The sequence below is a fragment of the Drosophila montana genome, unplaced genomic scaffold, assembly GCF_035044405.1.
Source record: "Drosophila montana isolate Dmon_TW-CO22-7 unplaced genomic scaffold, ASM3504440v1 contig_3733_1, whole genome shotgun sequence".
In the NCBI taxonomy this organism is placed as follows: domain Eukaryota; kingdom Metazoa; phylum Arthropoda; class Insecta; order Diptera; family Drosophilidae; genus Drosophila; species Drosophila montana.
In genome coordinates, this window is record NW_026998620.1 from 13,149,627 (window position 1) to 13,176,080 (window position 26,454).

The following is a 26,454-nucleotide window of genomic DNA, read 5'->3' on the forward strand; positions in this document are numbered from 1 at the left end:
TGTCGCACAAGATATAAACGTTTTATACAGTAGTTTTAATTGAAACGCTTAAAGAATAATTACCATATCAATAGAATATACGCAATATCAATCAAATGAAAACGAGCCAACGCAACAAATCTTATAGAAATAGGTCAACTAATTAAACTGAATTTCCATAGTTATAAGTTGATAAAAATTGACTTAAAAACTAAACGTGCTTGAAACATAATGGCTGGCGGCGGATGGGGCGCCCTATGATACAGTCACGGGCAGCACATCGTGGGGCGTCATAATAACATCCGAATCAGTATCATCAATAGTTCGCACATTGTTGACAATGCTGTGTATGGGCTTAACGCTAAGAAAATCCTCGCTGTCCAGCACAACGTCCTCCTCGTCAGTAAGCTCTCGTTCTGGATGCTCTGAATAATCATCATCCACATCATTTTCGTCAGCTTCCTCTTCTCGCTCCTCTTCAAGATTATCTTGTTCTGCTGAGCTATCCACAAGCTCGGCTTGCTCCAAGCCATTTGGCGTTGCAGTCAAATGATTGTCTGTTTTGAGTTCTGGTTTATTCTCCACCGGTTCCTGTTTGCTAGGCAGTGTTGAACATCTGACCCGGTTAAAATTGAGACCCGTCTCCTTGGTGTCAAACTTACACGCGACCGCAATCCGGAGATTGACAATCAGTGAGAAGAGTTTTACCGTTGGACCCACTTTAAGCTTGAAGTAGGTAGCCAAATCTTTGCGTCCCATCATTAAAAGAGCGCGTCCATCGATCTCCTCGTCAAAGAGCAATTGAGCAATGCTTGAGGATTTCAGCGCACGCTCAACAAACTCATAGACATCCCAGTTGGTCCAGTAGAGCGGATTGCTCTTAAGCTGCGCCATGTCAAAATCGCTGTTCTTTTGCCACAAGCGATAATTGCGCGCAAATTGTGGCCCATATTCCGCCACAATGGTCTTGGCTATGGACAGGCAGTGCGGATTTAGATCCATGGGTTCATCTTCGGCAGATTTTAGGACAGGCTCTGGCTTGATTTCAATGGACAACGGCTTGGGCTCCTCACGCTTGAGCTTGGGTTTTGGTTCGCAGTCCAGGCTCGGTCGTGATTTCTTCGCTTTTACGTATGTTTTAACATTGACAAGCGCTGGCTTCGGATTCGTGTTTAACTGGCTTTCAAAAATGGGTGAGGGTATCTTAATAGGCTGCGGCTGCGGTTGCGGCTGCGGCAGCGGCTTAGGTGACTCAGTTCGCTTGATATGCTCAGGTAGAACGCGTGGCGGCTTCACTGTCTTCGCACGCCACTGGCGCCAGTTCTCCGGCGCATAGGGACAGCAATCACGTAGGGCGTGCACATTTAGATTGAAGCGTTTGGCGTTGCCAAAGCCGCGGCAGCCTGCCACGTCGCAGGGCATTAGAGAGGCACGCTGCTGGAAGCCCGGCGGTACTTCTAGTTCATGTGAGGTGGCCTCACACCAGCCAATCGGATGCAAATCAGGACTATCGTCTTCCAGCCAAAAATAGTACTCCGCTGGCCAGCAATCCAGATGCAGTTGGATGCGATAGCCCTTGCGTGTGACCACCGTCGCTGGTCGTATCAGGCAGGGATTACGCTGATCGACAACCTCGAGTTTCATGCGCGCTTGAAACTCCATGGGCTCTCGTGGTTTAAAAAGATCCGCGGGCGCCGCAATGCCGCCCACTTCCTCAATATAGTCAGCCCAGTTGAACAAAAGATTCTGATAGTCTGGTGGCACGATCAGCTGCTGGCGACCCTCATGCCAGCCGCAGGGATGTATGTAGGGCGAGTTGATATGCACCCAGAAGTCGTAGCAATCGTCCCAGCCATCAAAATGTACACGTATACGCTCGTCCAGTATATCTGCCACGGTAGCCACACAAATTTTGCCTGTATCATTTAAATCCTCCGCCTCCAGATGCATGCCTACACTGAAGTTATTCTTTTGTGTATGCTTGGTTGCATTGAGATGGGTGAAGAGTGTAGAAGGCGCTGCCTTTGCCTTGGTCTTGACCAGATAGCGATACCATGTGAAACGATCCGGGCAATAGCCTTTGGGCGCTTGCAGAACGTGCGAGGTGCGTTCGCACCAGCCCGGCGGAAAGATGTCCATGGAATCGGCGTTCACCCAAAAATCATACATGCTCGAATAGCCATCAAAGTTCAGCTTCAAGCGATAGCCACGCACCTCAACAATGGTGCAGACGCAGAATAGCGAACAATTCTCCGGATCAATGGCCTCCAGTTTCATGCCACGCTTGAAGCAATTGGGTTTGATGGGAAATGGATTGAGGAAAAGATGTATAGGCGCCGCATCACCATTGGTCTTCAGTTTGAGATATTCGGTCCAGCGAAAAGGTCGCTTTGCGGCAGTTGATTTACGCTCGCGTTCGCGTTCGCGTTCCTGTTCTCGTTGCAGTTGCTGTTGCAGCTGCATTTGCTGCTGCTGCAGCTGGTTCTGTTGCTGTAGGTGACCATTAACGACCTTTGGCTCCTGCATGCGACTTATTTTACTCTCGCTGGCCGCGCTAGGCGGATTAAGCTGTCGACGTTTATGCGCTCGTCGCACACAGCTAAATGAGCAGAAACCTGCAAAGAAAGAAAAGTTTAGTGTGCGCACAGTTTGTTTAGCTCATGATTTTTACTCACGCGGTGCCAGAAAATCCGAGGCAGGTCCATGACAGTTGCAGCGCGAGCACAAATAGAGTAATGGATGGGTGGTGCTGTTGGGTCGGCGTACGGGACGATCAAATAGCGCGCGCTCAAAGTAGCTGGCTGGACCCTGTCGCGAATCACAGCGCTCCGCCAACTGCAGCAAATTGTAGCGATTAAGTTCGAAGCGCATTGTGGAATTCTGCAGCATTCCCGGTTGTTTCTCTCGCCAGCGCAGCATGCCGAAATGCTGTTGCATGCTACGCTTAAAAGTGTTTAATGCAACAGCAGCAGCCGTTTTCGGCTCCACGCCATTATGTTGAAGCCGGGAAATGGGCGTTAACGTGATGGTGCCCGATTTTGAGGTGTGATTAGTGCACACGGAAGAGGGCGAACTATTGTCCACGTGCTCATCGCAACGCAGCGATTTCTCAAATTCCTCCTTGGAGAGCGACAGCGTTTCAGCCTTAACAATATTTATAATGGCGCCATTGGCTGGTTGCTTTGTTTCCAGTTGCTTAGGCCGCACCTCCTCCGGCACAATGATCATTTCCACATCGCTACTGCTGCTGCTGGTGATGCTGCTGCGACTGGCTGTTGAGTTTTTTCTCGATGTTTGTGTAGATGTTGTGGGTGTTTTCTGTTGTTGTTGTTGTTGTTGTTGTGGTTTCTGTTGCTGCATCTTTTGTGCCAGCTGCTGTCTTTTAGCCTGCTGCTGATTTTGTTGTGCCTCCTTTTCCTCCTCGCTGTCATCGTCGTCTATGGTTATGGTTTCGATGGGCTTTGACTGCTCCACCACATCCACTTCCTTGGCCATAATGGCTACCGAATGTCGCCGCTCAGTGGCATTGCTTTGTATCAATACGACAGCCGCATTTTCCTCATTGCCCGCCAACGACTTGGAGCGCTGCAGCTTGGGTGAACCCTGTTGCACACTTGGTTGCATCATTGTGGTTGTTGCTGTTGGAGCTTGCACTGGCGCTGGCACTGTTGGCATAATCACAGCCAATGGGCTCGCCTGTACTTTCATGATTTTGGCACCATTCAGAGCGACGGCAGGCAGCGGACTGATCTTGATCTCTGGCAGAGCATTGCTGGGCATTGGCATGGGCAAGGGCATAGGCGTAGGCATGGGCGCGGGCATGGGCGTCGGCATGGGCGCAGGCATTGGCGTGGGCATGGACGTGGCCACAACGCCTGAAGGCTTTTGTACTGCCGGCTGCGTTGCTCCTGCTGTCTCCGGTGCTGGCCTAGAATTGCCGCTTTTGTTGTTGGTATTGTTGGTATTGATGGCGCTGGTCTTGAGCGATTTAGTTAAAAAAAGCGCACCGGCGTTTACCTGCGCCTGCACCTGACCAAACTTCAAACGGATTTTCTCCACGGCCGCTTTGCTTAATATAACTGGAGTACGGGACTTTGAGAGCAATGAAATTTGGGCAGCGGCAGAGCTAGCTGAAACAGTAGCTGAAAACAAAAAACAAAAGAGAAATGCACATTATACAATATATATTCAGAAAAAATGGTGTGCGTACCAATACAATTGCATTGCATTCTACGTGTATATGTTTATATTGTGATAAAAAAAAATATTGTTGTTTTTGGTTCGAAATGTGAGTCACATTGCAGCTCAAAGGCAAATGCTAGGCCGCTAAAATATTTCTTAATTAAGTTGCAAATTCAAACTTAAGCGTTGTCCTCGCAGCAGTTTTTCTCATTTAATTGTTTTCTTTTTTCTCGCTCTTTTGAGGCAGCTGCAGCTGCAAAAACCTGATCATCGTCACAGCCTGTGCACGCCCGCCCGCGACTTTTGCATATATATATATATATATAAATGTCGTACACACATAACGTTGATAAACAACAATAAAATTAAGTATTATATTTACAAGTGACTTTTAGCCTCTTCAAAACTGCCAAATACAATTGTGACATCAGCTTAAACAAAAAACATATTTCTGTTAAATGATTTGTCAATCGATTTGATGAAACAACAATAAAAATAAATAAAGAAAAACCAAATCGTGAACTATATAAATCTCAAAATAGCCACATGAAACTTATTTTCGTACTCAAACTAATTAATATTATGAAATAAAAATATGTAAAGTCGTTAAGTAGCAGCTACAATGCTAGTTAAATGACAGCAGCAGCAACAACAATGATAATAGAGCAACAGCGACAGCAACAACAATAATACTATGTGTATAATAGTAATAATAAGAGACTCCGCACATACACACACACACACACACATTTATTCCAACGCGGCCAGCGACAACAACTAAATGAGCGACTCGCAGCAGCAGCGACTGTGCCCAAAGCAAAAATTGAATTAAAAGCAAAACCGATATCGAAACGTACCGAAGCCGCAACAGCACAGAAGACATCACACATTGTATACATAGTTTGAGTGCGATCAAACTTCAAATATTTAGCAGAATTATTATATAAGTTCTGCCTAATATAACTGCTCAAAAAAAAAAAATGAAAGAAAACTTACCCGTTTTACTAGGTGTTTTGGCAGCCACCAGCGATATCAAATGAGATTGTGCCACGGTTGGTGCTGCTGCTCCCGAGCTGTTGCTGTTGTGATTGGCACCATTTTGCTGTTGTACAGGAATTGTGGTCATCGTGGTGGCCGGTCGTATGAGCACAGGTTGAGACTGCAATTGAGGTTGCGGCAGAGCCGTAGCCGTAGCCGTAGCCTGGCCATTGCTATTATTGCTGGTCGGTTTGATGAGCGTTTTGGGCGACAGTATGGATAGCAGCGAGTTGGCATTGCCATTGGAACTGTTTGCAACCAATTGTATAAGTGGCGGCGCTGGCGTCGTTATATTATTATTATTATTATTATTCGCTTTCAACTGTTTTTGTACAATATTCATTGATGTCAGTTTGGTTTTAATTGCAGCCGCATTGTTGTTAATATTTTTACAACTATTATTGTTATTAGTTTTATAACTGCTAATTGTTATATTACAGGGCTTGGTGGGCATTGTAGCAATAGGCAGATAACGCAGCTCCTCTGCCGCCTTGCTTGTTGCCTTTGCTGTCAATGTGCCGCCAGAGACACCACTGTTGTTCCCCGGTTTTACTGGCGACATGGTAATGGGCACTTCCCGTTTTCCTTGGCTCAGATTTGCAGCGCCCAGATTGGCGGGCAGCATTGTTTTATTTTTTGGTTTTTTGTTCTTTTAATAGTTTAATATTCTTAGCACAGGCACAGGTTATTGGCAGTTTTTAAAAACTTGTATTCAAAGTCAACTCAAATGGCGTCTTTTTCACACTTTTCAACTGCAGGCAATACAATTCGTACGTTGCCGCACAAGTTTTGGCATTTTATCCAATCACTACACCTTTGCACTGTTTGGTATTTTATTTTTTTTTTGCTGTTTTACGGCAGTAAACCGTTTTCTTTTGCCTATTATGAGTTTTATTTCACAGCAATGCGCTTCTAGTTTTTTAACTTTTCACATTTGCTATATATTTTTGAACAATTTACTGTTGATTATGAAATATTAAAATTATCACGCGCTAACTGTTTTACAAAAGTTGGTATTTTTATATTATGGATTTTTTGGGTTGCCGTATTATTTTTCCCAAATATGGCAGTTCCGCGCAGTTTCCCGATTTAAAATTCTTTTCAGTTATGACGTCGCTTAGTATGCCCTAAAATGATCGAAAATGGTTAACAAATACGTATAGATCAATTCTTTTAAAAAACTAGGCATGTTCATGTAAAATTAATAGCTTTAATTAATAATATCATGCCGTTAATTTGCGCGCCTGTTTGACAACGCATTTTTTTGGCAAAGTTGGCAGCACGCATATTGAATATTGATATCATTTTTAGGTATGCTGCATGGAGATTTATATTTGCTTAGAAAACATTTACAAAATTTATTAATAGCCCATTCACTTGTACAGGGCTTATACCCAATGAGTTTGCATCCTTAGGTAAATTACTTAAGGTTGTTAATTTTAAAGTTGTTACGTATGTGTATGCGTATGCTGATGCCAATGTCATACATATGTATATACATATGTATGTGCATACATACCTTATCTGGGCTTTGCTTATTATGCCAAAAGCATACTTTAATTTCGCATTTAGTTAAACAGTTAGATGATGTAAAACTTAAACAAAAGATTACCTTTGATTTCCGAGTTAAAGTTGAGTGTGCACAAACAAAATGAACTTTTAGCCCGCTGTTTTGTGGTGGTGAGAACTCACAGAACTGAAACAAGTGGGAAAATAGTAAGCTATATATTAATACGTTATATATTTTGGCAATGTAATAACAATACCTGTATGAATGTTGTAAGCAAATAACAAGGTTTTATCCAGCTATATGGAAGAGTATTCAATATACTTTACGCAAATGCTAACTGTTCTTTTATTATAAAGAAACACTCCAAATAGATATATATAGACAAGTGCTTTCTTGCACTTTATCAGCTTTTTGTTTGAATTAATCACAAATTCTTAATTATTGCTTTTAACTTTAGTTACTTAAGGAGTTGTTTTCAGTGCAACGTTAAAAACTATAATGGCAAAAAGCATGCGTGTGTATTTTAATTCGTCGATCGAATGCTGCTCAGGTGACAACTCTGCAGCAACAACTTGCTCACGTCGGTTATATTTAAAACAAAGCAAAAAAAGTGTTGCCTTTTAAGTCAATTTTACTTTATATTTAAATTAATATGACTAAATTATGCTTAAGTAAGCTAACGCTTCACTTGTTTAGAAGTTTTGAATTTAACGGAGTTATAAAATGCAAATCGGCAGCAATAGTTGTAAATGTACCGATTTACTGCTCTAGCCCCTTCAAACCGCAATGAAATGCTCAGAAGTATTATTAGAATATATATATTATTCAAACCAAATAAAATTCACTTTTTAATATTTAAGATAGTTTTATAGTTGCAGATTTAAATTCTTACATATACTCTGATGTTAGCAACCATGCTTCTTCTTTCAATTCATAATTAATTGTTTGAGTGTTGAAAAATGACTCAAAGCTAGTGTGAAACAGCGCGTATTTAACCAAAAAGTGGTAGTTTAGTTTTCCGTGTAATTTCTTGTAAAAAATAAAAATTAAAGTTAATAGTTGCCCCGTTGTAAGCAGAACATTAAGCATGTCAATAGTTAACAACGATGACAATATAATGGCGATTGATGAAGATCCGCAGGGTGAGTACAGCGTTAGTGTAGATGTGGACGAGTAGGGCGCGTCCGGCTGTGGAAAGAGTAATAATTTATTGACTGCTCTCCAGTTATTATCAACGAAGATGAACCCTCAACTACTCAAAACATCGCGAATGGTCGATCTATGGACTCGCTGCGCTCTTCGTTTACCAATCACAGCTCAACGCCGGATTCCTCCCACAATTCACTTGACACGCTGGACGTGGGACCCGATGACGTACAGGAGAAATCACGGTTAATTACCCAAGTCTTGGAGTTGCAAAACACATTAGATGATTTGTCGCAGCGGGTGGACTCTGTAAAGGAGGAGAATCTTAAATTGCGTTCCGAGAATCAAGTGCTTGGTCAATATATTGAGAATCTTATGTCCGCCTCCTCGGTCTTCCAATCGACCAGCCCGAGTGCATCGAAAAAGAAGTAGAAGATAGACGTGACCCACTCTCGAAATATGCCTTGTCATTTTTTCATTAATGCTTGTGTTAATGCTGCAAATTAATTGGTGTTTGCTAATCTGTCGAATTTGTGCACAATATTTTTTATTATTAGTTAGAATATACGCTTATATGTGCTATATACATATATATTTATATATATTATAATTATACACTTTAATTATTTTTAAATGTAGCTAATTAATAAATCAATATTAACCCGCTGGTCATTCTCACGTTTGAATGTGACTTCTCACTTTTTGCGACGGTTGGGCAACCCTACATAACAAACAGCTGCCAGCTGGTCGTCTGGTCGTCTCGGAACGACAAAGATTAAGCAGAAAACTTATTTTTGTTATTACAAAACATAAAATAAAAGTGTGTAAAAATAATTGTACAAACAATTTTAAGTTGCTTTTAAAACAACAAAGTGCTAAAAATAAATCTGCACGTATAAAACTGCACGACTTAGGTTTACAATTGTGGGCAATAGTTGAAAAAGTGATTGCGAAATACGCAGCAAAGAAAAACGACTGCACATAGCTTTGGCCCCCCAATACGGGAGTAGCAATAGCAAAAACAACAATAATAACAGAGCAGATGGACGCCAGTGTTGCACAACCTTGAAAAAAATTACTAGCTGATGCGCACACAAGCACATTACTTACATCAACTCGATTATTGTTTTGTCTTCAATTTTATAATACATATATTTCATTTGTGTGCCTTCATTTTTTAATGCAACGCAATAAAGGAAGTCAACGTCGACGCTCGTATCAGTACTCGCCGCAGCGCAGTTAACGCCAACGCGTATGGCGGAAGCAGCGACAGCAGCAGTATAACAGTAACAACAAAGACGGCGGCGCTTATTTTGAGACCCGAGCGAACAACAATCATACTGAAGGCCCAACATTCAGACTGAGATTTTATTTGGAAGCCAACCGTGGCACACATACAATCACAATAACGCATCTAAATGTCAAATGAAAAATGTGCTGATATTTGCTGCTAACGTTCGGAAACTCTTTCTCTGTGACGCACAGACCGTCGCCGCCAACCGCCCATCATCATAATCAACATAAAAACAAGAAACAAACGAGATCGTAAAAATGTCTTTCTCCGACTTCGATGCCATCTATGAGGATGAGCAGCTGGATGATTTGGAGCAATTTCAGGACCAAACTGTGATGCCAGTGCCCGAGCCCATTATCATACGAGGCGCGGGCAATATGACGGTGTAAGTAAACGATACAATAAATGCATACATGCGCGCACACACACACATGCATATGCATTAGTTCTCAATGTAGCTCAAGGCTCTTCATACCTAAATTCTGTTTTTGGGCGCACGTTTCTTTTGTTTATATTGATAGCAGGCGCGCAGCCAGTGCGTTTAACCTTGTGCCATTTGGCGCCCAGTTGTCAATAATTGATAGACTGACTGATTGCATAACACAAATTGAAATTGAGACTGTAGTCGCAATAGATAATAGTTGTAAGCTTTACTTGTAGCACCCATTCTAATTTATTTCTTATTTCGGGATTTTCAGCTTTGGTCTCAGCAATCGCTTTAATATCGAATTCCCCTGCGGTTTGCTGTCACGTGTGGCGCCCGAGGAATTCAAAGCGACCATCGGTCGCATCAATGGCATATTGAAGAAGACCCTGCCCCTGAATGTCAAGTGGCTCTTTTGCGGCTGCGTCTGTTGTTGCTGCACCCTGGGCTGCTCGCTCTGGCCGGTCATTTGTCTGAGCAAACGCGTAAGAGTCGCCTGATAACAGTTTGTTCTTTTTTGCACTTTGGCACTCGATATTAACAAATTTGATTTTTACTTGCAGACACAATTGACGCTGGACAAGCTGCTGGAGTGGGAGAATAGTCATTTATATCATAAGCTAGGCCTACACTGGCGTTTACATAAGCAACAATGTGATTCCAATTCCATGATGGAGTATGTTATATTAATTGAATTTATACCCAAGACGCCCATCTATCGGCCTGACTAGATTGGATGGGTATGCAGTGTGGATCGTTGCAGTCGTTGGGGCAATTATATGGGAGGGGGAAATTTTGGGGAGCCTATAATCGTAATTGTAATATACAAAAACAACAAAAAAAAAAACCACTAGCAACTAATAATTAATAATAATTATGCTTTAGGCGTTTACTCTTGTGCAACAACTAAACACAACTAGTTTAGTGAAACATACACATACACGTGTTAAGCTAGTGATAGTTATATTTAGTATTAGGCTTAAACAAATTTTTGAAGGAATATATAGCTAATAAGAACAATTGATTTCTCGCTAGTTTAGGGCGTTTTCATTTTTCGTTTAATTAAATTTGAATATGGTTTCGAATACTGCAATACTAAATACAATTCTTGTTTAGAACATTTGAAATTGGTTCTTGAGCTTTTATTCCATTGAATGTGCGAAATACGGAAATGGAAACCGATATTTAATACTCTTTGTTTGTTAATTTAAATACTTTGTGCTATGCTTTTTAAGATTTTGATATCTCATATCTTTACTTTGCATAATCAATCGAGATACAATTTAAATATGTTCGACTATTTATTTCATCGCTTAAATTAATTAAAGACCGCGTTTGTGATTCTAAACGATGCTTGAATAATATCTGCCAAATTTGATACGCCCTTATTGTAAATAAATAAAACGTACTTCTGTAATAAAGTTAAGTTTTTAATATATATAGGGTTTCCATTTCGATATTACTTAAATATCACTATGTATGCGTATATTTTGATGTTTCAATAGCTTTAATAGCACAAGCAATCGCGATATGCCCCATTGGGAGGGACTACCAGAACAATAAATACATTTTATTTATCGTTTTTGACATTTCTTAATGCTTAAATATAATCAAGTCTTTTAACAATGTGGGCTTTGCTCTAAGAATATGTATACATATATATATATTTTTTATATTTACATAATTACGTATTTTTTTCAAAATTAAGGAATGTATTTTGGAATGTTAATTGTTTCAGGCATTAGGAATAACAATATTTTAGACTTCTTGTGATAATACTTGATTCTAGGGGTAATATTTTAACATATTTGTGCGTCGCTCGGGCTGGTGCTCTGACTTGAGGTATCCTCGCTGCCGGCATCCTCGCTGCCATCGGAAATGGACGCTTCCATAGCAGCTTCGCTCTGGTTTCCCTCGTCGCTGTATTGTGCTTCCTCCTCGAACTGTTCATGAACCGGGTCGCAGCCATGGTTATGGCCACGATCGTTTCCACTGCCATGGCCATGATCATGATCTTGATCTTGCTCTCGGAACGTTTCCTCATTCTCAAAGTTTTGGGACTCCTCCTGCAGCTCTATTTTAGGGTGCAGCAACAGAATATTGCTTGATCTGTCCTCTGTTTGCTGCTGCTGCTGTTCTGTTTCAGAGACCAACGAGCACTCTGCTACCTCCTCCTCCTCCTCGGATTGTATTAGTTGTTTGGCTGTGCGCAGCAAAGCATCCGTCTGTTTGCGCAATGCACTCATCACCAAATTGTCCTGCTTCAGCTGGAACTCGTGTTCACGACGCGCGAACTGCTTTTGCTGCTGAAAGAAATTTTGAAGCATCTCTTTTTGCGCCTGCCGCACAGCACTGGCCAGCTGGGTAAGCTCCTTTTTAAACAGCTCATCCTGCTGCTCCTTGCGGCGCTTCGCCTCCTCGGCGAGCAGTTTGCTTTTGTGTTCCTCTGCCTCGGACGCATCTTCATCCCGAAAACTGTCATGCTGATCCTTGTTGCTGTTCTCAAGGAGCGTGGAGCTGCGCTGCAGTTTGACGGGCACAGGCGTTGTTTGTTGGGGAAATTGCAGACGCCGCTTGCGCAGTGGCTGCTGCTGTTCGCTAAGCAACTGCGCCTGTCGGCTGGTTGAGGCATATGGAATGTTATGTTTCGGCACAGGCTGGCTCTGCATAGGCGGCGAAGGCGATTGTGGCGGCGATATAGACTGCTCCAGATCGGGTATCATGCGATCCGGACGCAGCGAGTAGCCAGTCTCGCGCATAGGCACAGGCTTAAGCGGTCGCGTATTCGCTGGTTGCAAGCTTATCTCCCGCGGAATGCGCATTGGCAGCTGCTTGCGGGGCAGCATCAATTTGCTGGTGGGATGCACGAAATTAATGCTGCTAGTGCTGTGCAGCGGCATGGTGCGATTGCCCCGGCCAGGACCACCATTTTGAATGGGTTTGCTGAGTGGAGCTACAGGTCGTTCGATTTGGAGAATGCCATGCGTGGGCGTCGACGTGGCCTGACGCTGTGCATCATTTGCAAAGGCGGCAACGCGTAGCGGCGGCATTGATACCGACTGTGACTTGGTTGGATGTAACGGTGACTTATCACCCGGATCTCGCTGTTCCAGGCTAGTTGGCGGTGGCGAGGGCGAAGTTGGCGCCGTAGGCGGTGGTGTATTGCTGCTATCCATGCCCAAATCCATTTCAGGTTCATGTTTCACATTCATCATGAAAGGTGTGTGCTCCAATGACTGCGTCTGGCCATCCGTTTGAACAAAGTTCACGGCTTCCGGCTCCTGCTCGCTTGGGTTGGCATGGTTTACCGTCGTCTCGTAGCCTGTGAGAGTCGCAACATGATAAATAATTACATATACATATATTCTCTTAAATATACGTTTTAATAGATGCACTCACCCGTATCCAGCGGCTCCGGCTTGATCAGTCCCAAGCGAAAACCAAATATGGGATGCTCCACGCCCAGCTCCTCTTTGCCGCCATCATCATTATTGGGCAATACCCTACCAAGTTCTGCATGGTAGCTATCCATGGAGTTGCCGCATTCACTGCTTATGCCACTGATACTGCCACTGATACTCGCATGCTCACGCAGCATGCGGCAGAGCACGCGGTAAACCTCCTCCGGGACCACTTTTGGTATGCCATTGCCGTGCCGCGTTGTCGTGTTGTATGTGGACTTAAGAAACTTCCATTTGGTCCAGATCTGTATGCTGGACTTCTTCACATAGCCCTTGCTACGCATCACCTCTTCGATCTGGCGGAAAACATGCTCGCTCTTCACGTTGCGATCGTTTAGCTGCTCCAGGGCGTTCATCTGTTGCATTATATTCAGCATCTCGAGCATCTCGGCGCGGCTCCACAGGTTGCGCTCGGGCCGTGAATGCGACTCCTTGCCACCGCTTTCGCCGGCGCTGCTGCAGCCGCTGCCACTCCCATTAGCTATGCCGCTTGCCACGGCATGTGGCGACTGAGCCTTAATGCGCATGGGCGTCAATAGCTCGTCCACATCGCCCACCAGACCGTTGCCCGTGGCGGCTGTGTCGATAATTTTGTTGATGCTTTGATTTTGGCCTGGATTCTGATGCTGATTATTCTGTTGATTCTGTTGTGATTGGCGCATGTTTTGCTCCACTTTGCTAAGCAAGCGCATTTTCGTGTGGGCGGCCACCGTGGTGGAGGCGTGGCCGTGCTTACCAGCAAAACTATTATCGCTATGGCTGTCCTGCTCGGAATACCGCGGCATCAACATCGATCTGCCTTTTTTTTTTATTTATTGGTCTTAGGTAGTTATATAAAAATCTAAAAACAAAAAGAGTTGAACCAGCAGACAAATTAGTTGTGCTATGTCGCTAGCTATTCAAACTTAAAAAACTAAAATGTCAAATTTCAAAAACCGGATTTTCACATAAAAACTTTTTTTTTTAAGAATTAATTTTGGTTGAACCTTTAATAATACAATTAAAAATCGCTGCTGCTTAGAATATTTAGAAAAACTTACTCAACCAGATTTTCAAACCACTTAAACAAATACTGAATAATAAAAAATTGTATCGAGCTGAGCTGTCAATTCACCCTGCTGTTTCGTATTTACTTTTCGTATTTTTCCTACTCGAAACCCATATCTGACAAATGAGAACAACACTTCGAAACCCATAATAGGTGTCTAAATACATATGCGATACGTTCTCAGTTTACAAATACAAAGAAATCTAAATAGGCAAATAAATATATATTTTTTATCGATTTTGATTACAAATTTCAATACGAAATATAAACGACAAAGGGAAGGTAAAAGAATAAACGTGCACACACACACACACAAACACAATGTTAAGCTCTCAAATATACAAATGCACACACACGCACGCACACACACACAAATACATAAACTAAATTTAGAGATAGTGAGTAAACGATTTAAAAATGTTAATAAACATGCCAAATACGATTACGAGACAGTAGAGCACTTGGGACACAAAGATTTCGTCACTTTTTTTTCGAAATGAAGTGTTATGTTTGTAACTGCGTATTTATGTGCACACATGCAAACATAAATACATACATACATACATACATATATAACAAAAATTGAGACTTGAGTCCCGACAGATGCGTAATGATATTCGATGAAGCTGAAACTGAAACACAATGCCTGGAAAAAACCTCTATTAAGTTTTGATTCAATTAAAAATGTTGAATGTATGGATTTCAGCAGAGGGGGTGTTGAGCTGGGAGAACACAATATCTGCATTCGAAACTCAAATCACATTTTGTGCGCTAAAGCTGAGTAATTTTCCAGCTGTCCAAAACGCGCACTTAAGATTGAGAGGCTACAGTGGGTACAAACAAATTGAAAGCCGGTTGAAAAAGCCTGTATTCAAAAGTTATTCAACACTAAACTAAATAATAATCGATTGACTATTTTTTAAAAATTAACAGATTTAACTAGTTGAAAAATAAATTGTATATATGCACAAAAATAGTAGTTACATATTTAACTCAAATTTCCTATGCCCCACTGTAATGTGGAAAAGATATGAAACGCGAGAGCGCAACTAGCGCACGAAAATCAAGGGAGCGCTGCGTTGTCTCACACACACACACACGGCACAAATTTACGCTTATTATGTTGAGAATTTTTCAAGAAAAGAGAATAAGAAAAACGTAATTACATTTAACAAACCAAATGCGGCACACATAAAATATAATAACTGACAATAGCAAATCCAATCAGCTGAATCAATGTGTAACAATTCAGAGTTTGAATTTAGCTGCGCTCACGGTTTTTTAATAATCATATAACTTAACTATTTTTCAACTCAGCAACGCAAACACCTTGCCGAACAACAAAACTCACACGCACACTTGCACTTACACGCACACGAGGAGAGCGAGAGAGCGCGCTCACTCTCAGCAATATGAAGAGGAAGCAGAACAGAATTTCAACCAGCAACCACCACCACGATTTCAATACTGCGAAACTCAAAAATTCAAAAGCAACGAAAGCCTACAAAAACAAACTATATAGTCGCTAAACGTACATACATCAATACATACATATGTATGTACATATATGTATAAGCCGTTCGTTCGTGCATGTGCACAAATACCTTCGCATATATGTATTTGTATATAATACATTACCTCGTCGTTATATTTCGGAATGGCACAAATAATGGTTATGGAAAGGTTTGTTAGTTGTTGTATTGAGATTGTGAGTTCGACTGGGAACGGCAGTGCATATCTTTTGGAATTCTGTCGTAAATAGTGGGAAACCAATCTATGCGGACTATTTTCATAAATGAACAAATTAAATTTGTGCGTTAAATAAATTTAATATTTAAATTTAATTTATATGCCTGATAGTTTTTTTTTGTGTGGAGGTTTTGTAATTTTTAAAAAATGCAATTCCCAGTTAATTCCCAGAATTCAATTCGCAATTTGCGTTGGCCAATTTCTGGTTGAAGCGAAACGACAAACGAGATTTACAAGTATTGAGCGTAAAGTAACCAAAAAGAATGCTCTAGCATCCGGAACAGAAGAAAGAGGGGGCTGGGGTGGGGGGCCGGTTCGGGTCAGGGTGATGCGCTCAGCAGCAAGAACAGGAAATTTGAACTCGCGGAAAAATGCGGAAAAGCTTTGCTTTTGCATTTACATGCATTAAAAATGCGCACAGTTTTCTGGCTAAAGCGAAATTTTATCTGTTTTTTTGTATATGTACATATATGGGTACAAGTATCATTTACAGACTTATTACCGCTATATTATATTGAGCTTCAAATAAATAGTTTTTGTTGATAAAAAAGTTGAGCACACACACACACACACAGAGAGACTACGGCAGAGACGAAGTGGAAAAATGAAAGAAAAAGAAAAAAAAAGAATATACATTCATCTATGTATGTACGTACATATGTACATATATTTAAAACATTCACGACAACAAACGAAGATGATTCATTCGGTTACGTTGTTATATCTTGGCACAACTAGCTAGCTAGAATCACGAATTGAAACTGAGTTTTGCGAAAAAATAAAGAAAACTCAGAACCTGCTGCTGAAATGCCCGCAGCGTATGTTTCGCGACTCAGCTGATTTTGTCGCTAGGCTTTCGTGGGTTTGAGAAAATTGACCAATAAAAATAAGTAAAAATAAACACCCATATTTATTTCAATACCAGGCGCTATCTCAAACTGAACTATATTGATATTTCAAATGCATATATGTACATATATACCAATTCAGATAATTATGAATTTACGCCCGTTGATTGTTTAGAGTACTTGGGTCTCCATTGGTTAGATTATGTAGGAATTTAAACTTTTTGATTAGTTGATTAAAATATTTTTGCACTTTTCAGATACACTTTATGCCCATGCATAGGATTTTATAATTTTAGCACAAAGTATGCTATGCATAGAAAATTTCGATCCCATAAAGACCCCTAGTACCCCTGGCCTTGTCCGTGACACGTTTTAAATAAATGCTCTCAAAGATCTTTGGAAATGAGTTTGAAACCGACCGATAAAAAAAAATGTCATACAACTATTTTCCGCCAATTTACCACTGTTGCGGGTGAAATTTTCCAAGTCGCCGAAACACGTGTTCATTAAGTTCTTTTGTCGAGCTTTGAAAATAAGTTTGAAGCAAATCGGACAAAACTTAAAACTTCACCAAAAAAATCTTAAAATCGCACTTTCCACCGAGGAGGAATGGATTTTTCGAAAAGTGTGAAACACCCCTCAAATAAATTTGAACAAAGCTCTTTGAAAATGATTTAGAGGTCGATCGGATGGTAAACAAAAAAGTTGCATACAAACGTTTTTCGCGATTTTTCCACACATGCAGGTGGAATTTCCCGAATCAATCTAATCGACATCTGTTTACTTTATACAACAGTATCGGCCTTGAATAAAGTTTTTATAAGAAACGATTTCTATGCCTTTGAATGACAACAATCTTCAGTCTGTCATTCCTTTTTGGTTTATTATTTAAAATATCTGAAAATTTGAATAATTTTTTAAATTCAATACTGGGCATACATATATAGCTGTATCCAAATACACATAAAAATAATAATAATATATTTAACTATTTTTTTATTTGGTGATTAAGAGAACATTTTCATCGACAATCCTCTTGGCACACACATCAGTAAATCGGTATGGGTATATAGGCATTGATCTTGTCATTTTGTCGCTGCGAAATGCACTCGGCAATCCAAATGATATTGCGGCACTCGAGCTCCTTCAACTTGAGGTAGGAGTAGAAGATGCCATAGTGGAATTGCTGCAAATACGAGTTGACATGCATTTTGGCCTCCAGCATCAGGAAGCGATCATCCAAGGTGATCAGATTGTCCGTATCTCTCTCAATGTTGTTGAACACGCCGGCATAGGCCATGGACTTGCTGACGGCTGAACGCACTTGCTCGAAGTCGGCGCTGGTGGCCAATAGTTTCCTCATAACTGGACAGAGCTTGCCGCAGGTGGGGAATAGACTCTCCCGAATCTTGGGTTCCATATCCGTGTGTAGTGAGTTCACTGCAATCACAATGGTGCGACGATCCGCCTGGAAGCTCAAGATATTGCACATAACTTCAGCCGTGGTGCCGCCCAATTTCTTGCAGAATTTGTAAAAGTCCTCCAGATAGGACTTGTATATCATGCTGCGCTGGATCTCCACATCGGTATTATGTATCACCATCTTATCGAATTTCTTCGAAATGAATTTCGATATGGGCGTATCGATCAACACGGTATTGAAGAGCTCATCTATGTTGCTGGCCACTGCGATGGCCTCCAATTGATCGAACAGACCCAACGGATGGCACATGGGCAGTAGTTTTTTCATGGGCCGACGATTGTTTAGACCCGCCATCAGCAGCGCAATATTATCTATCATATGCTCGTATCGTATATAGTCCAGAAATGTGCTCAACGGTTCTGTGGAATTAACACGCATATAATTGTACTGGATTACAATTCTCTCCCGCATACGCTTCTCAATCACTTCCACATTAGCTACTTCCGTTTCGTTGGTCAATATGTGACCATAGTCCGTGTTTTGTATATTCAGCAGAAGATCCTGTAGCGTTTCGCATTGTGTTAGATTGAGATAATCGGATTGTTTCAATAGACCGTTTTTAAAGCCGCGCACCAAGCCTTCCAAGTAGCCGCTTTCGACATTGAACATCCAGCTGACCGACATTATGCGGAATAATTTATGAATATTCGGAATATTCTTTTCTTTTATTATATTATGAATATATTTCAACTCAAAAAGCTATTGTTGATTTACTAGCACAATAAACCAATTTTCAAAGCATACTTGTTTTATCTTTTTATTTGAATGCGCGCTAGAGTAACGCGTAACGCGCGCGTCATTGTGTGCGCGTGCACAAGGCGTTGCCACTTAGTTGTCTGTTGGCTAGCTGTTTTCTGTTGATCTGGCAATGTTGTGCATTCGTTTTCAGGCGCAAAAATGTGCATAATTTGATATGTTTATATTCTTGACACTGAAGAACAATAATAACATATTTAATTACACAATTTGGCGTCAGTTTCTTTTTATTGCTTAAAATTGTTAAATATTGTTAATATAATTATTGGTTGCACTCTGCCACTCTGCACATGCGCTTGACGCCGGATGCTGGGGGACCTGTTGCTGGACCTGTTGCTGGACCTGTTGCTGTTTACTTTTCAGTTTATTCAGTTTCCTTGTTGCGCTCGGTCGCTCGACATTGTTACTTTGGCAGCGACTTGAAAAGGCAAATATTTCAAATTATTGTGAATTCGACATCTTGGCTAAGATATGCTATGCAAATAAACTTACTTTGTTTACAGTCGTAAATATCAAACAAGTTGTGTTCAGTACTCAAATTCATAATTCTTGGCGCGTTGAATTGTCGCTAACGTCCCGACATTGTGTCCATTCTGATTATGACAGAACAATAACAACTCGTTCACTGTTCGCTGTGATCTAAGTGTGTGTGTGTTGGTTTTATGTCTATTCCAATTGCAACTTTAGAATATCTCAAACTTAATTGCGTCCAGGTGCGTTCAGGTGAGAAAATCTAAATTTGACAACAGCATAAATTGAAATGTGTTTGCAATTAAAATATATATATATGTATTGATAATTTCTAGAAATGAACTCGACTATATCATACGCTTGACTTATTTCTTATTGTCTGACTTTAAAATAGAATTAGCATTATATGTACACAGAACCACAAAATCTTGCATAAATATTTACATTAAACAAGGAGATAACTTGTGAATTGTCTTGTATTTAGCATATATTTTTTATTAATATATGAAAATATATTAGAAGAATATAGATAACATTTTATGTATACACTTCACTGAAAGAACAAAAGAAGTAGAGAAATAAAGTGAGGGAAATCGAGATAGGATATCATGTTTTCAGCTAAACTTGTTAACATAACACATACAATTACATGAGAATCGCATAGAGGGGCGATGTTTGAATGTTGCAAAGGGAACGCGGCATGCAGAATTGCCAAATTCACCATGAATGTTATAATATTCATATACTAATGTGTCATATTATTACAATGATTATTCTTTATTTTCTTCTAAAATCATTTCGATCGAATATATTACCTAGTCGTTTCTTCTCAATCAACTCAAGTTATTGCCCAAAGCTAGCCAAAGAACAATTCATTTCGGAGGCAACTCCACGTGAGGCGCCACCGATGACGCTTTTAGCAGTTAGATAAACCCATTGGACAGCCGTCACTTATTGACTGACATGTTGCCTGCAGACAGGGTATACTAAATAATAGAGTAATTAACAGTTAGCGGGGAAATAAGTTAATATCCCGCCCGCGGTGACAGCAGTCGTCATATTGATAACTTTTCTGACAGGTCCATGCGGAACGCATTAGAGCATTTTATTTATGGCACGCCCACATTTATTTGCAATGTCACGTGGCTGAAAGCGTGTGACAGATTTACGACTGCCAAACAATTGTTGAAACATTTCAAAACACTTCCACATCAATCAAATGTACATAGAATTTAAGGAAGCATTATGAACATTTTTACAAATTATGAAACTGCATAAATCATGCACAGGAATATCCTTGGATCAGTCTTTATACTATGCTTGGTTTATTTTAAGATATGGGAACTTACATAAATAATAAATAAAAATAAGTCAGAGCACTCTAGTCGGATGCACTCGACTGAGAGATACCCTGAAACTAGCGCAAGCTGCGCAATTTACGCTGTTTCTTCTTGAAAGTGTAGTCTTTATAGCTTCGGAGCTTACAGTCCGATCATTATGAAATGTTCAAGGCACAAATATGAAATCTAAGTGTGTGTATGTACCGAAGCGCAAAGCACTAACTTTGGAAATGATTTATTTTCCAATTTAAGGGGTCATGGTTGAGGTCTCCAAAATGACAAGTATTCTTTATCTGTGTATAGAAAAAACTGCATGCCAAGTTTTCTGTTTAAGGCCCTTGTAATCTTCGAGTTGTGCTGAAACAAAACATAAATCCGTAAATTCAATGGGTTCAAAATTTCAAGTGCTAAGTGGATATTGCCCAAATAGAAAGTTGACATAATATCTAACTCAAAATAATAATATAACAAAAACAATCACTAAATGCTCGTCACGAGTCATAAAATCACGTGCGCTAGTCTAAAATTACTTGAAATGTCTAATTAAAGTATTAGTTAAATTTAGATTATTTTCATTTAAAATGAAGTCAGATAAAGAGCTTTATGCTTTATATGCGGCAATAAACGAGTTCCTATAAGAAGAAATTTCTGGTTCCGAGCACGCGACAACTTTCGCATACTCTGCACACATTTAGTTCAAATGGGGATGATTGGCTTTAATAATGCTGTTCGATTTTAATAATGATGAGTGTCCATTTTAAACTGAGTTGTGTGGGGCTAAGCCCTGATTTTGTACTCACTTCGTCTCATCGAATCTCCACAAAGTTATTTGAAAATGTGTTTTAAGCCATTCACATGAAAAGGCAAAAAGTTCCATACAAGTTTTCCATTTGACCCACTTGCTGGAAGAGCTTTGATATAAATCCCATAAATCATAAATCATTTAATCAATCAATCAATCAGTCTGGTAACCAGTGCGTCTACTAGTCAGCCAATCAAGACAACAATCAAACAGTCAGTTAATCAGTCAGCCGACTAATCAATTAGTCAGTCAATCTCTCAATCAATCATTAATCAGTTTAGTATCTTGTTGGTCACTAGGTAAGCAAATCAAGAAGTCATTCAAGCATTCAGTCAGTTACTCAGTCTATTGGTCATTGAAATAGTCAGTCAATCAATCAATCAAACAAACAGTCTGGTAGGCAGTCTGTTCGTCACTCAATCAGACAGCCAGTCAATCTGTCAGTCTATAAGTCGGTGAAAAAGTCAGTCAGTCAATCAAAAAAACAGATAGCCAGTCAAGAAGTCTGTCAATCAGTCCATTAGTCAATCAGTGAGTTAGTTACTCAGTCAGGCTGTCTCTCAGTTAGTCAGTCAATCAGGACATATATTTTGATGTATATAGATGAGTTTTTATATAAAATGCATAGGTAGCACATAGTCGATCACTCCCGACTGCTGAATACATATTTTGTGTGGTCTGTTAATAGAAAAATTAGCTTTAAAAAGCACACGCCACTTGCCTGGCGCTTGGCCGTCGCAAAGAGACAGCTGCTGAAGACAATTACTCAGCTCTCCAGATAAGATAATGATGGGTACATCCACACACACACACACACACACACACACACACACACACAAACACACACACATGGAGTCCGGCAATTGTGAATACTTTTAGCGATTAATTAAGAAGACAACTGACGGAGGTTGCCAGCCGGACAATGGGACATATCGCACATATCGCACACATCGCCTCAAATGTCTGGCCGCAAATCAAAGTTGTGATTTTTATGAACTCACTCGAGATAAACGAGCTGCAAGAATTTATTGGCCACGATTAGCGGCGAGTTGTTTTAACGCTTTCATTGGTCAGCTGACAGAGTTAGCCGACCTAGTCGGGTGTTTCCCCAGTTCCGATAAGTCCATTTCGCTGCGTAGTGCAACTACAGTGAAAGCTCCACAAACGAACAGTTGGCCTGCACGGACTTCGTCCTGAGACGCTTCTCCAAGCACATCAAATGTATATATTGTTTTGATTGGCATAAAGATCAGACAATAAATAAACAAGTAAGAGGTTCTAGGTGGGAGCTCCCTACTAGGGGATAACCTGAACCCTCTTCTTCCAACAGGCGATAGATATAAAATGAAGAATACTTGATGTATATATACTATTCTAGAAGCTACATGTCAAGTTTGGTGACTCTAGCTCATTTTATTTGCCGAAATTGCTCAATAAACAGGATTTCGATATAGATTTTTATCGATTGCTTGGAAACGGGACAAGTTATCGAATATCGGAAACAAACTCGATCTGCGCGAGCAATAGGAGGACCTACAACCAAAATTTCAAGCTTCAGTCTCTAGCTCTTATAGGCTCTGAGATCCTTGCGTTGATACATACGGACAGACGGACGGACGGACAGACAGACGGACATGGCTAGATCGACTCGGCTGTTTATGCTGATCAAGAATATATATACTTTATGGGGTCGGAGATGCTTCCTTTTTTCTGTTACATACATTTGCACAAAACATTATACCCTTTTTACCCGTTTATAATGGGCTCAAGGTATAAAAATGTATCCAAGAATCCATTTGAGCCTGTGCCTGTTCACTCCGGCTAGCTTTCACTGTACTTATCTAGAAGAGCAGTTGGTATCAAAGTGACATTTGCTATGCGACCTGCAAAGTGCTTCAATTAAACGTCATAAATAATGCAATTTGACAGTCGTTTGTCGCCGTTTGTCTTCGAGGATTGGCCACAGTCTACATGGAACATGACGTTCAAATTGATTCGGACATTTTCGATTATGATTTGATTTCGTTATAAATTATCAACTTAACAGTTGATTGAGTTTCGTGAATCACTATTATACCAAGCAATATGTCAGGCTTTAATCTAAGTAACTAACTAACTAAAAAAGAACAGGTAGACTATTTGGTATGCCGGAGATTAAGTTCTCTGTGTGGCTTATGGACATAAAACTTAGATGTGATTTCTTACTCAAGCGTTATTTGCAACCGATTCTTCTTAGAGCAGCAATTTAGTATTCCAATTATTGTTGGGGCTTTGCAGCTTTGTTAAGATAATTGAAAAGCTCAAAAGCTCTGCTCTTCCAAAAAGTCAATTTTTGACAGACTATTCATAGAAAGATAATCGGTGTCTTAATTCGATATTCATAAAATGTAACTCATATGTGAAGAGCGTGGCCAAAGTTGTTAAAGCCTTGTTTGGCTAAGAAATCTTGAAAAACTTACTTAGTTTTCGACCGATATTTTCCATGGCTGTTATATGATATAGATGAATGATTCCATAATCCCTGCTATAACATGAATTTGTAAAGAATTTCAGGCCAAAAGCTTGAAAGCTTTTGAAAGTAGACTAGATGGACTCGACTGTTTATACTGCTGAATAATATTATTATTTCTATACCTTATTTCTATAAGGTATATAGATTACAGCAATAAAGTATATCCTGCTGAAAAATATAGCATATTAATTTCAATAAAGTATTAAAAGTACATTCCCTATAAAGCTATAAAGTATATTCCCTATAATGCTATAAAGTAAATTCGCATAGAAAGGGACATGCTTTATGGCTTTATAGGGAATATATATGTCGTGATAAAGATAAATTCCAACACAGCTATAATAATACACTCTGCAATGAAGACTATATGAACTATGTGAAAATAAGCATAGCTCATACGCCATGTTAGCCAGACTCAGACACAGACACAGTGATTGGGCTTAACTAACTTAAAGTCATCAGCTTTCATTCAGTTTAATGAGCCTATTTAAATTAGTATATATCCTGAATATATTTATATGCAGCCGTTAGGGTTGTCACTTGAGTTATTTTCGAATTTGATTGCTCATACGCCATGTTGGTCGATTAGAAAAATTATTTCGTAAATAAATAATTTGACTGAACGCAAATCCAGCTTATTTTAATTGCCAGATATTTTTGCTTGCATTTCATGTGCTGCGCATAAATGAAAAAATTAAATAAAACGCATATTCCATCGACAAAATAAATAAATAAAATTGCTTAAAAACAATGTGACGCGTTCGAATGTATGAGATAGTTTCAAAGCGAGGCCAGCTTCAAGAAATGATCTTTTTTGAGTGTTTAGTGTTTGCCATAATTTACACTTCGTTTCAGATTTAAATGCCCAACAAAATAGTTCCAATGAGTTGGGTGAAAACTCATTTGTAAATTTTGCGAAAGCAATTAAAGCTCATAATAAAATATGCCCGCCCGCAGTTGTAAATGACTGGGAAAACAATCGCTGGAGAGCATTCGGTTTCTTGTGTATTTTATGGTCTATTTGAATTTGGCTTATTTCCAAAAGACAAAAATCCGTGCACTGCGGCAGATGAGAGAATGGCAAACAGCTGTAGCCGGTAAAAATTTTAATTATGCCAAGTACACACAAATCAGGCCGAAATACAACACAAACAGCCGCCAGCAGCGCCAATTAAAGGAAAGTATTTCACTTATTTCTCTTTCGTTTTATTTATTTTTTGCATCTCTTGACAGCCCGACAAGTGGATCTCTGATTGTTCATTATGCTCACATTCATATTTCATAACTCTTTTAGTTTATTTCTCCAAATAAATATTCAATAACTAGATTCAATAACCCTTTTAAACATTAAATACTGATTACCCCGTTGAACCCGTTCTTACGGATTTATACAACGTGTTCTTGAGCTCTTTTGTTTGTAATTAGAAGAAATTACCCGGCCTTGCCCGGTTCAAATTAATAATGTTAACCAACTTAATTGCGCGTCTATGAATTCTACCTAGTTAATATAACAATCAAATTAAAAGGAAAATCTAATAACTATTCTTTACACCTATGAAATTTTGCCTTTTTATACTTTTTATACCCTGTTGAAGTTGTTTTTATATCTATTGAAGATGAGTAAAAAGGGTATAATGGTTTAGTGCAAAGGTATGTAACAGACAGAAGGAAGCATCTTCTTGATCAGCATCAAAAGCAGAGCTGATTTGGCCTTGTCCAGCTGTCTGTCCGTCTGTTCGTTTGTCCGTCCGTGCCAATGAACGCGTCGATCTCAGAACCTATAAGAGCTAAAGATTTTGAACGTAGGTCCTCCTAGTGTCCGCACAGTACAAGTTTCCGATAATCGATAACTTACCCGTTTCCAAGCAATCGATACAAATCGATATTGAAATACGGTTTTTGATTATGTTATGTTATGTTTTAAAAGCTAAAGTCACCAAACTTGTCATGTAGCTTTTAAGATAGTATAGAGTAAAGATATATACTATATATTTTATAGCATTTTATTGCTATTGCCACCCGTCCTCCACCCATAGCTTGAAATCAAATAAATAAATTGATTGGAACTACGCATCAATTAAAGCCACACTTTTAATGCTGTTGTCTTTTTGAGAATAAACAAATATTCTATAGATACACAAAAGTTATTTAAGTAAATAATAATGGTAATATTAACAAGCCACGGTCAGCGGCAGCTAGCTGCATTTGGTCTTGGTAGAAGAAGGTTCAGGGTATCCCCTAGTCGCGCACGATTATTTATTAATATTGTTTTTTTTCTCGTTAATACAAATATAAGAAATAAAATGAAATGAAATGGATTTCAAGTAATTTCATCTATTATACCCACTTACTCAAATCGAAAAAGGAAATTTTAGTAAAATTTCCTAGCTTTTACGATTGATCCTTATCGA

At 39.8% G+C, this 26,454-nt stretch overlaps 5 protein-coding genes and 1 long non-coding RNA gene across 7 annotated transcripts; 2 read left to right on the forward strand and 4 right to left on the reverse strand.

Annotated features, from left to right (window-relative positions):
- Positions 1-14: 14 nt before the first annotated feature.
- Positions 15-6,157, reverse strand: l(3)mbt (lethal (3) malignant brain tumor). 2 transcript variants are annotated; one of them, XM_064694878.1, is made up of 3 exons: positions 5,158-6,157; positions 2,655-4,121; positions 15-2,594 (listed from the first exon to the last, which is right to left on the reverse strand). In XM_064694878.1, the coding sequence occupies exons 1-3, from the start codon at positions 5,822-5,824 to the stop codon at positions 235-237; spliced, it is 4,494 nt and encodes a 1,497-aa protein (XP_064550948.1). In that variant the 5' UTR covers positions 5,825-6,157; the 3' UTR covers positions 15-234. The 2 variants fall into 2 exon arrangements, with proteins under 2 accessions (XP_064550948.1, XP_064550949.1); XM_064694879.1 differs by lacking the exon at positions 5,158-6,157 and adding an exon at positions 4,544-4,604.
- A 1,488-nt stretch (positions 6,158-7,645) lies between these two features.
- On the forward strand, positions 7,646-8,533 carry LOC135437057 (short coiled-coil protein). The gene is made up of 2 exons (XM_064694882.1): positions 7,646-7,851; positions 7,935-8,533. Exons 1-2 carry the CDS (start codon positions 7,797-7,799, stop codon positions 8,285-8,287), a joined length of 408 nt encoding a protein of 135 aa, XP_064550952.1. The 5' UTR covers positions 7,646-7,796; the 3' UTR covers positions 8,288-8,533.
- Positions 8,534-8,660: 127 nt separating this feature from the next.
- On the forward strand, positions 8,661-10,994 carry LOC135437056 (cysteine-rich hydrophobic domain-containing protein 2). The gene is made up of 4 exons (XM_064694881.1): positions 8,661-8,675; positions 9,052-9,534; positions 9,848-10,058; positions 10,137-10,994. The coding sequence occupies exons 2-4, from the start codon at positions 9,407-9,409 to the stop codon at positions 10,302-10,304; spliced, it is 507 nt and encodes a 168-aa protein (XP_064550951.1). The 5' UTR covers positions 8,661-8,675; positions 9,052-9,406; the 3' UTR covers positions 10,305-10,994.
- On the reverse strand, positions 10,983-15,553 carry mrt (martik). Its single transcript, XM_064694880.1, has 3 exons — positions 15,452-15,553; positions 12,973-13,875; positions 10,983-12,895 (listed from the first exon to the last, which is right to left on the reverse strand). The coding sequence occupies exons 2-3, from the start codon at positions 13,823-13,825 to the stop codon at positions 11,373-11,375; spliced, it is 2,376 nt and encodes a 791-aa protein (XP_064550950.1). The 5' UTR covers positions 13,826-13,875; positions 15,452-15,553; the 3' UTR covers positions 10,983-11,372.
- A 2,105-nt stretch (positions 15,554-17,658) lies between these two features.
- On the reverse strand, positions 17,659-18,869 carry VhaAC39-2 (Vacuolar H[+] ATPase AC39 subunit 2). Its single transcript, XM_064693835.1, has one exon. It carries the CDS (start codon positions 18,784-18,786, stop codon positions 17,728-17,730), a length of 1,059 nt encoding a protein of 352 aa, XP_064549905.1. The 5' UTR covers positions 18,787-18,869; the 3' UTR covers positions 17,659-17,727.
- A 258-nt stretch (positions 18,870-19,127) lies between these two features.
- On the reverse strand, positions 19,128-24,131 carry LOC135436954 (uncharacterized). The gene is made up of 3 exons (XR_010437631.1): positions 23,991-24,131; positions 19,411-19,651; positions 19,128-19,336 (listed from the first exon to the last, which is right to left on the reverse strand). It is a non-coding gene; the product is annotated as an uncharacterized LOC135436954 (long non-coding RNA).
- Between the last annotated feature and the right edge of the window lie 2,323 nt (positions 24,132-26,454).

Bases quoted from the DNA above. Each gene is read 5' to 3' on its own strand.
- LOC135437057 (XM_064694882.1), top strand. From the start codon at position 7,797: ATGTCAATAGTTAACAACGATGACAATATAATGGCGATTGATGAAGAT. The intron at 7,852-7,934 runs GTGAGTACAGCG...ACTGCTCTCCAG, and splicing joins GATTGATGAAGATCCGCAGG to TTATTATCAACGAAGATGAA.
- LOC135437056 (XM_064694881.1), top strand. From the start codon at position 9,407: ATGTCTTTCTCCGACTTCGATGCCATCTATGAGGATGAGCAGCTGGAT. The intron at 9,535-9,847 runs GTAAGTAAACGA...CGGGATTTTCAG, and splicing joins GGCGCGGGCAATATGACGGT to CTTTGGTCTCAGCAATCGCT. The intron at 10,059-10,136 runs GTAAGAGTCGCC...TTTTACTTGCAG, and splicing joins TCATTTGTCTGAGCAAACGC to ACACAATTGACGCTGGACAA.
- mrt (XM_064694880.1), bottom strand. From the start codon at position 13,825: ATGTTGATGCCGCGGTATTCCGAGCAGGACAGCCATAGCGATAATAGT. The intron at 12,896-12,972 runs GTGAGTGCATCT...CGACTCTCACAG, and splicing joins GCCGGAGCCGCTGGATACGG to GCTACGAGACGACGGTAAAC.
- VhaAC39-2 (XM_064693835.1), bottom strand. From the start codon at position 18,786: ATGTCGGTCAGCTGGATGTTCAATGTCGAAAGCGGCTACTTGGAAGGC.